The sequence below is a fragment of the Mauremys reevesii genome, linkage group 7 (assembly GCF_016161935.1).
Source record: "Mauremys reevesii isolate NIE-2019 linkage group 7, ASM1616193v1, whole genome shotgun sequence".
Taxonomy (NCBI): domain Eukaryota; kingdom Metazoa; phylum Chordata; order Testudines; family Geoemydidae; genus Mauremys; species Mauremys reevesii.
The window spans coordinates 12,394,400-12,410,663 of NC_052629.1; the positions used below are offsets into that span (position 1 = coordinate 12,394,400).

General features: G+C 42.7%; 1 protein-coding gene across 4 annotated transcripts in view; it reads right to left on the reverse strand.

Annotated features, from left to right (window-relative positions):
- ABLIM1 (actin binding LIM protein 1) overlaps positions 1-16,264 on the reverse strand; it is a 295,428-nt gene that overhangs the window by 202,793 nt on the left and 76,371 nt on the right. The window contains exon 1 of one of the 4 annotated variants that reach the window (XM_039546130.1): positions 782-864. The exons of 2 other annotated variants lie outside the window; for them this stretch is intronic. In XM_039546130.1, coding sequence (XP_039402064.1) covers positions 782-806 — 25 coding nt within the window. In that variant the 5' untranslated portion in view covers positions 807-864. Of the gene's footprint in view, positions 1-781; positions 865-16,264 lie in introns of those variants that run through there. One more of the 4 variants, XM_039546142.1, reaches the window with a different exon arrangement.

Below are 16,264 nucleotides of genomic sequence, written 5' to 3' on the forward strand. Positions count from 1 at the left end.
GCCACTTAGCATATACATTTCCCAACGTCATAAGAGAATGACCAGCACACAACAAACTTCCTGATCCAATAAAGATGGGCACAAGTCTCTCTAATCCATATGTATGTTGGGAAAAGCAGAGCATCAGATACAAGACCCTCCCTGCTAACCACAAAGAAGAGTTTTGCCCAAAGTTTTTTAGCCTGTTGCAGGTTGAGGTTAGGGAATTCAAAAGGCATGGGATTCCCAACAAACTGCTTTTCTAAAGTTTCATGGCTGGTGTCGCCAGGGCCGAGCTCCTCCCCAGCTCCAAACATGCACTGCCACACCCAGTCTTTTACACAGAGGTTTATTTCTTTAACAGACATTATCAAACAAACAAAAACAATCTTAACTCAGTCCTTAGCCCAGTGGTCCCCAAACGGTGGCACATCCCCTAGGAGAGTATAGAGGAACATCAGGGTAGGAGGTGCAGTAGGGCACGGGCCAGTCCCTATGGGGGCTGGGAGGAAGGAACACAACCCAGACCATTCTGCACCCAGCTCCACTGTTGCCCCATCCCTATCTGTGGCTGTGGCTCTGCTCTGGCCACTAGCCCCCACTCCCAGCCTAGAGGGGCATGCACACATTCTATTACTTGGGGGGGGGGGGGGCACAAGAGGAAAAGGTTGGGGGACCACTGCCTTAGCTTCAGGAGCACCCCTCCCAGGGGTTTCTAGCACTCCAGCTACTCAGCTCTGTTCCCTTCCTGGAGCAGCAGCCGCAAGGCTGCTTCCCTGTGCCCCTTGCTCCAGAGACCTACCACAGAGTTTTTTCCACTCTAGCATGGCTTTCCCTCCCTCATGCTCAGCCTGTCTCAGTTCTTCCTTCCCCAGCTGCCCATCAGCAGCCCTTTACAGGCCCAGATGTAGGCCAGCCCTCTTTAATTAGCTGGATTGGGCTCACCTGCTCTGGTCCAGGGGCACTTGGCTTAGTCTATCCAGGGGGAGGAGCTGCCCTGTGACAGATGGTAACAAATTGGCTGCGCATCTTGCTATTGAAAGCCACAACTATTATTACTGAGGAAATATTTATTAAATTGAAAAGTCAACTGATGATAAAAATTCCATACAGATATTTTTCTTGTGTATGGCATTTGGGGGTAGGAAGGGAATTACTGTCACCCTAACCACAGACTGGGGAAATCATAGCTTTTATTCCAATTCTCAGAGCAGGGGAATAGGGCAAAATCTTGATCTGGTTTTGATGCTTGAAACAGAATTTGCGAGTACGTACTAGTTGACTTCCACTCTAACATCCAAAGATACACCAACAAGCAGATATGCACTTTCACCTGTTCTGCCCATCACTAGTAATACTGCAGCCACTCCATGCCCTTCTAGTTACTCTGTACCCAATATGTGAATCAGCCTTTCCCACTATTATTTGATTGCCCATAGTCCTTTGAAAACACAACTAATCAGCACTCAAACTCTCTCCAGTCTGGAATTAGGGTGAATTCATGATTCTCTCTCCACTGATGGGAACAGAAGTAATGCCTACATGGTATCTGCTCATGTATAATCCAAAACCACCAGCTTTGCACTTTAAATTAGATCCAATTTCTTCCATAATTTTTTTCCACAAATGCTCACTGTGTCACAAATGCTGACCCATCATTAACTGAATGTGTCAGCTACCCACAGCCAACAAGCAACCTTGATCTGAAACAGGCTTTGCACACATACAGGGCATGCATCACGCACATCTACATTTGTATGTCTCAACTCCGAAGAGCTGTTAAGGCCACAGTAAGTATTAACAACCTAATTTCTTAAAAATATCAATTTAATAGCAAAGGGACTGAGTCACTGGTCTCTTTGGCTGGTGCTTTTCTAGGATAAACCCATAGTAGTTAACACTGCATGAGGTCACACTTGCAGAAGAAACTCACAAAGCAGTTGTTTTGAAATCAATATTAAACAATAGCAGGAGAGTTGTCAGGGAGGCAATGGTGTCCAGAGATTGGAGCAGGGAACTCTGAGTCAGGAGATCTGGGTTACTTTTGCCACAAACTCCCTGTGTGGCCTCAGGCAAGTCGCTCACTCAGTTTTGCCATCTGTAAAATGGGGGTCATGATAACAGGCACACTTTTAAAGTATCCTTGGCTGGAAGATCTCACTACAAAGTCTGATTATTTATTATATTGACATTTGTGTTAATCTACGTACTCCCCATCAATGCACAATCTGACCACCGCAGAAATTATTAATGGGTTTATCTAAACATCACCCCTGGGAGGTTGTGAAAGTGCAATTATCCCCATTTTACAGATGGGAAATTGAAATAGAGAGAACAAATGACTTGTTTACGGAAGCCTGTGGCAGAGCAGTAACTGAACGTAGGTCTCCGGAATCCCAGCTCAGCACTCTGGTCACCATGGGTATATCTACACTGCAGCTAGGTGCGAGCCTCCCAGCCTGGACAGACACTATTATGCATGTGGGGCACAAAATGCATGCTAAAAATAGCAGTGTGGGGGACCGCGTCTTGGGCTCTCAAGCCAGCCTGACCCCCCTAAGCTTGACAGCCCGAGCTGAATCCTTAGCTGCAAGGTTGGCTCAGTGATCACACTGCTATTTTTAGCGTGTTAGCTCGAGCCCCACTAGCATGCATCTGTCTACCTGGGCTGGGGGGGGGAGGCTCGCTCGCTCCAGCTACAGGGTAGACATACCCAAGAGAGGCATCACCTCTTGAATAATCATATCAGCACCACTGTTGAAATGGAATTACAAAATCATATGTAATGCGGTGGTACATTCCTTCAGTGAACAAGTCGGAACAAGCTCCCTCTAAACAGGAGGTTTCGGAATTGCAGTCAGCACATTGCAACAGACCGAGACAATCTGGAACTTTTATCCTACTTTACTATCTCAGAGCTCACTATAAGCAGCTCCCACTGCACAGACAGTGGGTATTTCTCCCTTTATCAGCATCTGAAAAACAGCAAAATCTAAAAACACGTTATTTGATCATAGTTCTTTTTAAAAACAAAAGGGATATTACACCTCAACCCCGATATAACACTGTCCTTGGGAGCCAAAAGAATCTTACCGTGTTATAGGTGAAACTGCATTATACCGAACTTGCTTTGATCCTCCGGAGTGTGCAGCCCCGACACCCCCCGCAGCGCTGCTTTACTGCGTTACATCCAAATTCGTATTATATCGGGTCACGTTATACCAGGGTAGAGGTGTATTATGGTCATTACCAGGGTAAGGCAGCCGAGAACAGAAGAGAACTGCTGAGCACCGACAATTCCCAGAGTCCAACTCTCGGGCTAGCCTACACACACTACCACCTGCCTTGAAACACCCAAGAGTCCCTCATTGACTTCAGCTGGAGTTCTGGGTACTCGACACGTCTGAAAAATCAGCCCCAAGGGGTGTCAACATGGCCACCCATAAATTGAGGTACCCAAATCCAGTAACTAGTTTTAATCATTTGGACTCTACTGATTTACCAATTCCTTTTCTAGCCTCTTGGCTAGGCAGTGCATCGATTGCGCCGACACTGCACAACAGTCTGTTTTCACAAAGTGCCTCACTGCATGGTTGCTAGAAGCTAAGTTTAACTGTACTGCAGTGACGAGACAGTTCAACCCACGTGCTAAGCGCAAACCAAGCGTGATCCTGGTTCTCTCACTTACCAAATTCCTCGGGACTGTCAAATAATCGTTCGCACAAATAATAATCATCCGGATTCAAATAGGGCAGCTGCTTCAGAATAGACTGCTTGGGAACGAGATACAGAACCTCTGCGATGTCCCCATCTTCAATAACTGACATCCTTCTGACAGAGTTCCTGAACTTCACTCGCTCCGATACCAGTTCTTTACTTTTACCTGATCCACAGAGCTTTCCAAAGCTGTTTAAGATGGGGAAAGATGGCATGTCTATATAGCAAACAGCTAAGGAGGTAAAACCAATAGTGTGTGTGGTTAGCCCTGTACTCCCTGGTGCACTGTCCTCACAGATCCTTATCTTTTTTCCTTGCCCAGCAAAGGAGATTAAGGAAGATGTATTTTTAGTCATTATCTTTAAGAGATTATGACAGTACACTTGGTCAGGTGACTGCCATCTAAAACTGTTGCAATCAGCAACTCATCACTGGGGTATGTTTAAACCTGAAGCAAAAGCATATTGAGTATTTGAAAATCGGATTAATATCCAGGGCAAGAGAAAGAATGTATCTGAGGAACATAAGAGGATTAGTTTGCCAAAAAATCTTAGTATATTAAAAATCTTATAATGGGAGAACCATCATAAGCCCCACATATACATCTGTGCATTTTAATCTGCCAAGCCCCTTTCCTATGCGGAGCTCCATATGTGTTACAGCAAAGGTAGGGCCCGCCTATCCTATTTTTCATAGGCTTTACAAGGTCAGGCAACTCTCCCTCCATAAGTTGATTTCCTTGGGAGAAATCCTTCCTACAGCCTCCACCATTTTATAAACAACCAACCATAAGTATCCCCCGGCTGGGATTGTTCCCGCAGCACTGCTGTTTCCTTCCTTTCCTCCTTCCAGTCTTACTAACTGGAGAAGTTTCATGAAGATCCTAGTGCTGTCTCACCCTGCCTAATTTACAATAAGAATGTACATTAAATCCAGATCTAATGACTTGCTAATCTAATCATCTCGTGGATTTTTTTCCTTAAAGAGAGGCTGTTAAACATAAACACAGCACTCAAAAGTCACAGAAGAGTCAGTGCAAGAGATAAAAAGGAACAAAAATATATTTGTGTGGAGAAAGTGCAGGTAGTATCCCAAGCATACCCTTTTGGGGTGGGGAGGTGGGAGGGCGGGTAAGCAGATCTTAAATCCTCCTTGAGCCAAACTCCCACAAAGAAAAAACAAGGAAGATGCTCAGCATTTGGCTCCAGATTTTTTTTTTAGTAAGATTTCTAAATTTCCCCACAGATACAGCACGTGCGGGAGAGATTTTCAAAGACAGAAAAGACGGTTAAGTGCCCACCTCCCATGGAAACTCCCCGTTTTGTGCCTTTGAAAGTGTGTCTCTCTCTCACACACACACCAAGCTGCACAATGACGGTGCACATAACTGTTTTTGCATCTGTGGGAGGTTTCCACCAAATTAGGGGGGACTAAGACACTAAAATAATCAGCTTGTGAAACAGTGAGAAACTGCGAAAGAAATCCTCAGTCAACTCTCCCTCAAAGTTCAAATACACCTCTACCTCGATATAACGCAACCCGATATAACACAAATTCGGATATAACGCGGTAAAGCAGCGCTCCGGAGGGGTGGGGCTGCACACTCCAGCAGATCAAAGCAAGTTTCACCGTGGTTTCACCTATAATGCAGTAAGATTTTTTGGCTCCTGAGGACAGCGTTCTAGCGGGGTAGAGGTGTACTATCTGTTGGAGGGGGCACGTTCGAAAGAGGAGATCATTTTAAAAATAGTAAACAAAACAATGTCTTGTCTCACCAATCTAGGCCTTTATTGTCTATTTTATAGGCCTTTTAAAAAAATAAACCTGTGAAGTGTTATTTATTTTAACTAGTGTTTCTTGGTACTATTAGTGATGCTGAAGTTAAGCCTGAGTCAAGATTTCCATTAAACCACCCTGCTCTTGGGATTCTGCAACTTAGCCATCAGCAATGGGCCACATCCTCAGCTATTATAAGCCTGCATAGCTGCACTGATTTCAATGAAACTATTCCAGCTTACACCAGCTGAGGGTCTGGCTCAAGAATCATAGGCCCTTCCGTAGCATCCTCCATCAGAGTCACATAGTGCTCTCTGCAAACATTTATGAATTAACTCTCACAGCATTCCATTGAAGATAAGCGAGCATCAGCCACCCCGGGACTTCACAAGGGTCACTCTGTAGCACACCGTGGCCATTTGGAATTTGATGGCGGCTATGGAGAACAAAGATCTTCCTCCTCCAAAAGGCAAAAGCTTCTACCAGTTGAGTTAAAGGAGGTTCTCCAATCTGTGTTTGACGTCTGGGGCCAATGACATGCTGAAAGAGGTGCTCAAGCTCACACACACCATCCAGCTCAGACAGTCATATTGTACCCATTACTGCTGTACCCATTGCACCAGTGGAAGAGCTGAAATAGTCCTGCTCTAAGCAATGACTGCACTCATTCCATCTTCCAGCCAGGTCCACTTCTTGGGCAGCTACATTGGACAGTGCACACAACAGCATTAAGCCAATCTGATCTGTTGTGTCACAATGATCGGAGACAGAAGAAGTCACAGTCTTTCCCTGTAATCATGCATTATAAAGGCAATGTGGAGTAATTGCTGATAACTCCCTTTAGCAGCTCATCAGTAAAGTAGCAGTATTTTCAATGAGGGTGCACAAGTGAGGATACAGGGAAAGGCACACAAATCTGCATCCCTTGTACCTATCTCATCAGAAGTCCAGTCCCTGCACTCTCTGAGCACGACTGCTCCAGGACAGGGAGGCCAGTGGGACTAGATTCTTCAAAGGGAGCAGAGAGGATTGAGCTCAGAACCATATTCCTCACTATCCCTCCACCATGGCCAGCCAGGCAGAGCTGGCATCAGGGTACTGGAGGAGAGAAACACCAGCCACCCCATTTCAAAGTGTACAGACTAGGCCACTCTCTCCCTATTCCATGAGGGACTGTGCCGAAGTTTGGCACAATGTTTCTGGGATAAAGTGACCGTGGATAGTTCCTTTTGTGTAATTTCCCTGTGTCCAAGGAACTTCTTTTGGGGCACCCACAATGTCCTGACTTTTCATCTCAATCAAAACATAAGGGTTTCTTTTTTTAATTTACAACATAATTTGTTCATCTTCATTCGGGAAGTATTGCTATACAAAGCACAATTTGCTCTCGCTTCACCAACCAAAAACAGTTCTGTGGAATAAGCATTCAGTAGGATGAACAGACTCTGGAGTGAGGAGAAAAGTCGAACGCATGTTGAGGCTATCAAAGCTGCTCTTTTGTACAGCATGAACATTAATGACACTTATTCAGTGTTTCATGATAAACTCAAAAAACGCACTCAGTTACTGGAAAAAACCCTCCACTCTAAGAGCTATAAGAGTGTTGCTGTTGACTCAGAAGTAGCCACTAGCGACACCAGCACACATTTTTTAAGAGCGCACGTTTCGCTTTTGCATGACCGATTCATGACATTAAACATGTGTCTTGCATTTTTATTTACTCTGGGAGTTCCTGCTGCAATGATGCCCCTTTCCATGATCACACACTGCAGCCGCCGTCCGACAGTTACTATCTGGCCTTGGTACTGTAATTATTAATTGTAATGCCATTCCTGTAGTAGTGGGATTTTGCGTTATTGTTTTTAACCGGAGGGTATGTCTTTAAGAATCTGCATCCTGCCTACATAATCCAAGAGGACAAGTACTAGAAGTGAGCAAAACAAGACTAAGGAACCTGGAGTAACCAGAGGGGCTCCCTGAGTCAGTCTGAGGGTCATCTGCAAAAACTGGCTCTAAGGGTAAAGCCTGAGGTAACAGATACGGATGGAAAAGGCCAATGACGGCTTGAACAAACACAGACTAGAGTTAGATTTCTGCCGGAAAAGCCCTGCAATTACAGCCTCCTGAGTTACAGCACAGGTACCCCAGATGGGCAGACAGCAGCAGTGCAAGCTCCTCTCCAATGCCCCATCCCCGTGCCTCAACTCTTGTGTGGCAGGACACCTTTTGTAAATCCATTTAGGAGTCAGTTACTGGAATCTTGGTTTAGTGAATTAATGGGGGTGAGCATGTGATGCAGATTTGTACATTTAAAAGGCATCTGGAGCATTGTACAACAAACTGGTACCAAACATTGTGATCCAGCCCTAATATCCAGCCAAGCAGAACCAAACGGACAAAGGCAAATGTCATAATCCTCAAGAAAAAGCACCCCACCGGGTAGAAAGGATCGATTCCCAACTCATAAGCAGAACAGGGATGAAAGGGGCAACAAACACAGACAAAAGAAGTCATTTTAATTTTCTGAAAGGGATGATTTCACCACTCAGATCCATCCCTGAAAACTGTCCTGTAGTATACCCTGAGGAACCCAGTCCTCTCAGCCCAGAAATCGCATAAAGGCAGCTGCTCCAGTATTAGCCAGGTAACTAAATACGTATCTATCGATGCAAGCCATGAGGTTCAAATCCATTTCCAGACTGGTGCTATGATTCTAGTCTTTACAGAATACGGGAAATGGTGTATTCAAGATTCAGGGTTTTGGTTTGGCTCCTAATGTGCTATGAGATGGAAATGAAGTGGATTAACGAACTGGGGTAATACTTACAAAACGAACAGAATGCCCAGGAAATACGTATTTTCTTTATATACACATTTCAAATGCAACCTAAGATAGATACTCTTTCTGCACTAACGCTGTTTAGAACATATAAATAACCACAAACTTAATTGTGCTAAGAAAATATTTACAAAAAAACAATATACTCACTGAACAGCAAATCAGACCTTGGATCAGGGCAAAGGTCATTGCAGGTATAAACTTCACTGAAGTCAGTGGTGTTATACCAGGGATAAATTTGGCCCTTTATCTCAATACAAGGCAGCCATGTATACTGCACTAGGAATGATGCCTTTATTGCTTCTGTCATCAGAACCAGATTCCTACTGATGCATTTCCATGTAATTTTATTATTATTTATTGCTGCACAGAAAACAAGATTCAGAAATAGTCCTGAGTTTTTCATGCCAGCTCAGTGGAAACCAACTGAGAATAAAACAAACAACAACTTGGAAACAAGTTGTAAATTTTACTGCACAGCTAGATAGTCCCAAATAATATCTGATGGAGCTATCCAAGATGATAGGATTATATACTTCTGCCATGTAACTGTCTCTGTACACTAGCTGAGAATAAAAAGAAGCTGCCTTCATACCGATGGAAATGGAGCAATGATTATACCATTTACACAAAGAAATATCACTGGCTAAGTAACAGTAAAAGAACAGCAACGGCAGGAGTGTAATTGGCAGCAGGACTGTTCTGAAATGCACTTTCATGTACCAAATGACTCAAATTCTCCAACTATAGTAAAATGTCACATTTTTACAGGTTTAATCATGAAGTTCAGGTTTCAGCCCTTTGCCATCTACAATTTACTCAGAATATCCAGGGCAGTAGCAATTTGTAGGCATCTTTTCATTTCATACCACTCACATGCTCATCTTTAAATTCTCTTACCCATCCCTCCGAAGCAAGCAGTGATTTTCTGTGCATATGGACACACGCCATTCTCAGAGTAGGATTCCCCAGTAAGAACCTGTTCACTCATTGCTTCAAAGAAAACTGCCTTTCTCTGCACAGTTGACCAACTACAGCTTGCTTGAGAGAGAATGTAAGACTGTAGAGGTTTCTCTTCCAGTTTATCTCCATTAATCATTCAGGCACTACATAAAATCTGATGAGCTCTTAGAACCAGTAGCACAAAGCCACTTTATGGCTTCTGAAGTAATTATGTTTTTGTCTTAAAAAAAAATAAATCTCAGATTACCACAGAGTACTCCAATATTTTATGCGCCTTATTTCCAAACTGCAACAAGATGTATGCCCCTGCTGCATAATGGGAAATATATTGAGGATTATGTTCAGCTCTGTGAGATACTGGACATAGCCACCCAGCTGAAACCAGTAGCAGAATGATGATCATGACAGAAACTATGTAACAAGGGTATCACAGCATACTCCACCAAGCAGATGTGTGCAATACCATGCAATGTTTCCAGTCCCTCCCTACTATTATATTACATATATTATACTCACACACATACTTTATGTTGCTTGAGCATTACTGATGACAAGAGCCAACATACTAGCATCCATTTAGTTTCTGACACTGTCCGGCATGTGATGTTTCAGAGGAAATAAAGCACCAAGGCAATTAGGCAACATGAAGAAGTCAGCTTATCAACTCACTCCCTGAAGCACGAGGATTGACTAATCTTATCGTTATCTTAGCTTGCATAAGTATTAACAAGCAGTGATAAAATTGAAATGGCCATACACTGCAGGTTCAGGAAGAGTGCGTCAGGATCTTTTACCCAGTTCCCATTGAGGAGAATGGGAAAACATAGCCTGATCTTGGGAATAAGATGACTGGCCAAAAGTTGAGGACAGAAAAAGAATTGTATCGGCATTCTTCATCATTCAGCCAACTAGTGTGAAGATAGCCTGGGCAGTTAGTGTGCACCTGTTTCAGCCTTGCTTTTCACAGCCAAGGGCACAGCACTGTCAGACTAATTAGAGGAGAAAAAGGATACTCAAAAGATACGCAAGTATACCACAGATCACACAAGCAATGATACCCCCCTAGCTGAACAACTGCAAAATGACTTTGGCCATGTCCTCTTGGGTGTTAAATAATGGTTATAGAAGAAGAACACGCATTACTACAAATCAAGAGCTCCCCAAAGTGAATATACTCCCTGTGCACCCTACTAGTGCTGCCTCTCCATTCTCTCAGTCCTTCCTCCTCCTACACCCACTGAGAGAGACCTCAGCCATTTCATGAAAAAATGGTCAATACAGGACACATTATAAGTGCTTGAATCTATACTAGGGATAGACACAGGCTTATTATTCATAACTGACTGAAAATCTATATTAGATATCTAGGCAAGGATATTATTACTTACATCCAATTTAAAATTCTAATGATTCGTATTTAGTCTAACTGCACCAGTGTACTTCTTTTGTGAAAGCACAACATATATTAAGCTAAAAGCATTCAGGGGCATTGCTATCTTTTATTGTGCCAGAGGGCTCTGGAGAATCCATACAGACATGTATTGCTTTCGGTTTGTGAGTATCACCATGGGGCTATACCAAGAATAAGCAGTTATCAAAGTTAACCATTTCGAATACTGAAGAGTGGAACACACTTGCCAACAGTTAACACTCTACACATTCTTTTTGCCACTACCGTGAAGGTTTTCATACCACCACTTTTTCTTTTACATATTGGCTTAAGTTTTGCCTTGCATACTAAAAGCTATGAAGCCAATTCTGAAACACTTGATTAAATGAACATTTTGCCAGTTACCTAGCTATTCAGTTATCCAGAGATACATTACTGCTAAGAGGGCACATTTGTATATCAATATGCAGATTTATGCAGTATACAGCCAGCAAACTGAATTATGTAGTCTGTGGATATACAATTAGCTGGAGTGGCAATGCATGTAGCTGAATGGAGCCAAAACAAGATTTTGTGATTGTTATGCACTTGGGTAGATTATGGAGTTAAATTATATGCACTCAAGGGTAACGTATGGAATATTTTAGGGAAAAAAGGGAACAAAGGAACAAAAGAATGCATGTTATTTTTAAAGGTGCTCAGTTGGGATGCCCCACATCTTGCCCCAAATCCTGCTTTAAAAACATCTATATTGTATGGATGTCAAATCATTGCTTTCTGAACTCTCTCAATATGGAAGCACTCCAAGCTCCAAGGAAAAGCATCTCAGAAGACAATGCTCATTTCTCTCTTTTTGCTGGCTTTGCTGGTCAGGCCTACCTCCATAAGAGCCACTTCCAATGGGTAACTCCAGCTTCAGCAACTACATTAGATTAACTGAAAGTTAAATAAAAAAGTACTGGGAACCTTGGGATTAAAGACCAACCTCCACTAGGCAACTGTTTTCTTGGCTAGTTGCTTATGTCAAGTTTTACTGCATCTTGTATTTTCCCTCTCTAATTTCAAAGCCAGATTAAAGAGAAGTCTTAAAAGGAACCAAAGAAATGCAGCACTACAAAAAGCCCTTGCCGTGAGAGGGTTTCTTGTAACATACTGAAAAATGAGGAAGCACATCCATTTGTTTGTATAAACAAGTCGAAGTAACCTAACAGATCCAGGCCATGCCAGGCTGAGTGACATTCTGTCACTATGCTTTCGAGAGCTTGAGCTAGACAAGGGAGGTAAGTATTTAACTTTAATGCATGTGTCATTGGACAGTACACGTGTCAACAGTGCTCAAACTTAGGCTCCAATAATTCTCTGTAACTCACTGGCTTCAGTGGGATTTGTGTTGCATGAGGATGGCAGTGCCTTCCAATCTGAGTTTAGCTTGTAAAAGGTTTGTCTTGCCAAGAGCAAGTACCAGGTCTTCCTCTGCTATATATATGTTGACCAGGACCCCATTGGGCTAGGCACTATACAAAACACAGAACAAAAAGGCAGTCCCTGCCCCAAAGGGCTCCCAATCGATCATCCATGCAGGATGCTGTATAGCACACACTAACTTCCCGAGCAAAAACATTGTCTAAAAACAAGTCATCCAATTGGGCATGCTACTGGGAGTACAACCGGCAGAGGAAAACACTGTCTCATCTGGGCCTGTTTGCAAAGCATTGGGCCGGAATGTTGCTCGTCTTTAGGAATGAAAAGTGGCTAAACCCCTGTATGGTGCTGTGAAAATGTAAGCCTATTTCAAATACAGAAGTGAAGCTCAGTAAGTCTGCATGGGATAGGAGAGCAGATTTATAACATTTTGCACATAAGAGCTACTGAGGTTTCCCTCTCTTAGGGCCTGATCCAGAATTCATTTAGGTCACTGGGTTTTACATCAGGCTTTTTGTAGCCAAAGATAGGCAGGACTGGGCATAATCTCGGTCCAACAAGGGGAGTGTTGGATGTGCGAGGAGCTTTCCATTCCACCTTGTATCTCCACATAGCAAACAGGCTCAACCCCAGGCTTGTGTTCCTGGTGTTCAAGCATAGGGGAAGTGCAGCACGGACTGATTAAGTGACTTGCCAACAGGACATACAGTAATGTACATACCCAGAAGCTGAGTGTGACTATTCTAACTCATGATAAACATACAGGTAATTTATAAATGGCCTTACTGGTTGGGCTTTCTGAAATACATGCTCCTCGGTTGGACGTATAGGGTAGATGATGCTCTCACCTCATTTCAAGAGCTCTCTAGTTCTGTGGTTGCTATAGACCATGAATGTGAGGTGGTCAGCACTAGAGTTCTCACTACGTCAGGTCAGCTTAGAGAGGGGCTGTGATTTCTGATCCTGGGGTAAACAGGCCAGGCAGTTACTAAATATTACACATCGATTTAGCAGGGGAAAGGAAAGTGACATTCTAGAGTGAAAGAATTTACTGGGACTTTTTTTGTTTTTGAAACCTCAGAGAGTATCTGTAGATACTAGTCTGAAATAGAATTAACCAGTTTGCTTCAGCATAGAGCAGGAATACATAAACCCAATTCAGCAGTGGTTTGAAGAGGTTTGGTTGCCCATTTCTTCTCAAGTTGGAGGAGTGGTGAAAAAACATCTGATCAGGTGAACGAGAGAGAGCGAGAGCTGAACTTTATAAACATTCCCAGTGAGACTTCTACTCAACTAGCTACAGTGATGAACCACACTCCCAGAAGGCATCGACAATGAACACTGAATGTAAACACAGTTGATATTGAAAAGAGGGAATTATTTCTTATATGGTCCTAAGAAAAAAAAATGGACCATCAGAGAGAAGCTAAAGCGACAAACAGAAAATATGTCCAATGACAATACTGTATTCCACAAGGAAGAGGAGACCATTGACTCTGTTGGTGCTCTGGGGCTCAAGCAACCACAGAAAAAAAAATAGGGGATGTTCAACACCATGGACTGTGGCCCCACTCCTCACTTCACCTCTTCCTCTGAGGTCCCTGCTGCTCGTTCTTCTCTGCCTCCTCCTGCCTTAAGGCAGGAGGGAGCAGAAAGGAGCAAGTAGCGGGCAGGCAGAGGGCCCCCGGGGAAGGGGCAGAAAGGCACAAGCAGCGGGCAAGCGGGAGGACCTTGGGGGAGGGGCGAGAGGCACTCGGGAAGGGGGCAGAACAGAAGCGGGAAGAGACGGAATGGTGGCAGGGCCTCGAGGGAAGAAGCCAGTGGGAGCGGGACCTCAGGGTGGAGTGCAGGTGGAGCACCCACCGACAAAAACAAAAAAGTCAGTGCCTGTGATTGGACAAATACAAAGCCATGCAACAGGTTGGGCCAAAAAAACCACACAAAGTGCACTTTTTATTAACAGAAAGGCAAGAACATTTATCAAGGTATCACTGAAAAATTTCAGAAAGGCAAATACGTTAGAAATATATATTTGATTCAAACTTTTAATTCATACATCAGAAATTTCTGAAACCGGGGATGACATTAGACACACTACAAAGGAGTTAGTGAAGTTCTGATAATGTCAGATAGGAGGAGAGCAATGAGCTGATCCTCATCTCTCTCTCTCTCTCTCTCTAATTGTATGTTATTTTACTCATTTTTTTTAATTCATTCCAAAACACCCATAAAAACACAGGGAATCTTTTGGTTTCTATATAAGTTGTGACTGAGAAAAATGGTAACAGAATTATTATTGCTTTTCCATCTCAGGAATTATCTGAAGAACACAAAAGTGACAAACTCTCCTCTAATTGATGACATTTGCAGAACCTTTCAACAGAATTAAAGCACCGTGCTCAGCTTCCTGTTATCCTCTATGTAAAATAACTTCCACAGCAGATGAGCCTTTGATAACAAAGGATCAGCTTTGTAGTGCTTTGTAAAACTGGATGGTACAGCATAACGAGCTACTGGTGACATGCTTTCATCCTGTCCATGGCTTTATAAACTGAGCCTGATTCACTCCCCTAAACCCAGCATTCATACAAGTTTATTCTTCACTAGAGATAACTGCAGCAGATCTTGAGTCAACATTTTAAAAATATTAAAACCATACACTTGAGATTTCAGCCAATCACTTTCTCTTATTTTTATTCAAATCAGCAGTAGTTGCCACCATCATCTGTACCTACCCTAGCCAGGATCAAATTTTATACAGAATGTCAATCCTCCTGCTTTAGACATAACGCAAACACCTGCCGAGTGCTAAGAAATAACTTCCAAATTAGGCATGTTATTCAATAATTGTCCATTACCTTATGAGTTTTGAAACTTTCTTGAAAGTACATGGTAATTGCCACTGTCAGACACAAAATACTGAAACAGAGATGAATGGTCTAATCCAATATGGCAATTACTATGTCACTATAACTCAAAGATTGTACTTTCATAGTAAATTCTTATTAGCTTCTTAAATATCCATAATTGTTTTAAAAAAGTAGTTATTTTAGTTTAGCTAAATACTAGTTATAAACTTCTGTTCCACAATTATTCATCTTTAGCAATTGCAAACATTCTATTAAATCTTCATATTCTTGAGGACAAATATTAAGTCTATTTGTGAATACATTCCTAGATCACAATATATTGCATACAATATACATTCCACTCATATACAATACACTACTTATTAAATCTAAATTAAAGATTTGGGACACATTTCCCCTCCCAGTCACACACCCAACAACTGAAATATTGAAAAAAATTAACAAACAAAAAACCCTATAAAAGAATTTCCCTAAACTCGTTAAGGCAATAGAATCGGGCTACGTGTTACATGTCTTCACTCTGAAAGGTTGTGAGTCCTCCCAGATTTAAAAATCCAGATTTGGACAGGGAAATCCATTTTCTAAGCCAAGCTGGACAACTGAAGTGCACTTAGTTCTCAGTCAGTATTACAAGATGGACAATGGATGGTTTATGCCTAGAGGATGGAAGATTACCTGAAGTTCTGTTTACATGTGCTCAAAATTTAGGCTGGGATTTCCAAAGGAGGCTAGTTATACTGGACTTCTCTACTCAACTACAATGGTCTCTGAATATGCCCCTTCTTGGACGAGACAATAAAACAGAGATATGTGTTTACCCTGTATAGACTTTAAAGAGTTCACAGCACTTTTGGTAAGAACAGGCCTTTGTGTGAGTGTTCTTGGCCAAGATTTCTAATTCCTGTACAGTTCACTGGTTGGCTAAGGTAATAATTGGAGATATACCCATCTCCTAGAACTGGAAGGGACCTTGAAAGGTCATTGAGTCCAGCCCCCTGCCTTCACTAGCAGGACCAATTTTTGCCCCAGATCTCTTAGTGGCCTCCTCAAGGATTGAACTCATAACCCTGGGTTTAGCAGGCTAATGCTCAAACCACTGAGCTATCCCTCCCTGCTGCCACAAAAGTGATTCCATTTCTGTGATGCTGTATGTGTAATTTTTGAAGCACTTTTTGGGGATAAAAGGCCCTAGCCACCAATATGAAATATTACTGGTGAGGAACATCGCTAATATCCATTAGGAGAATTACTGCCGCATCCAGAACAGCTCATTGGGAGGGCGGGGAACACAGCAGTCCCACCCCCTAT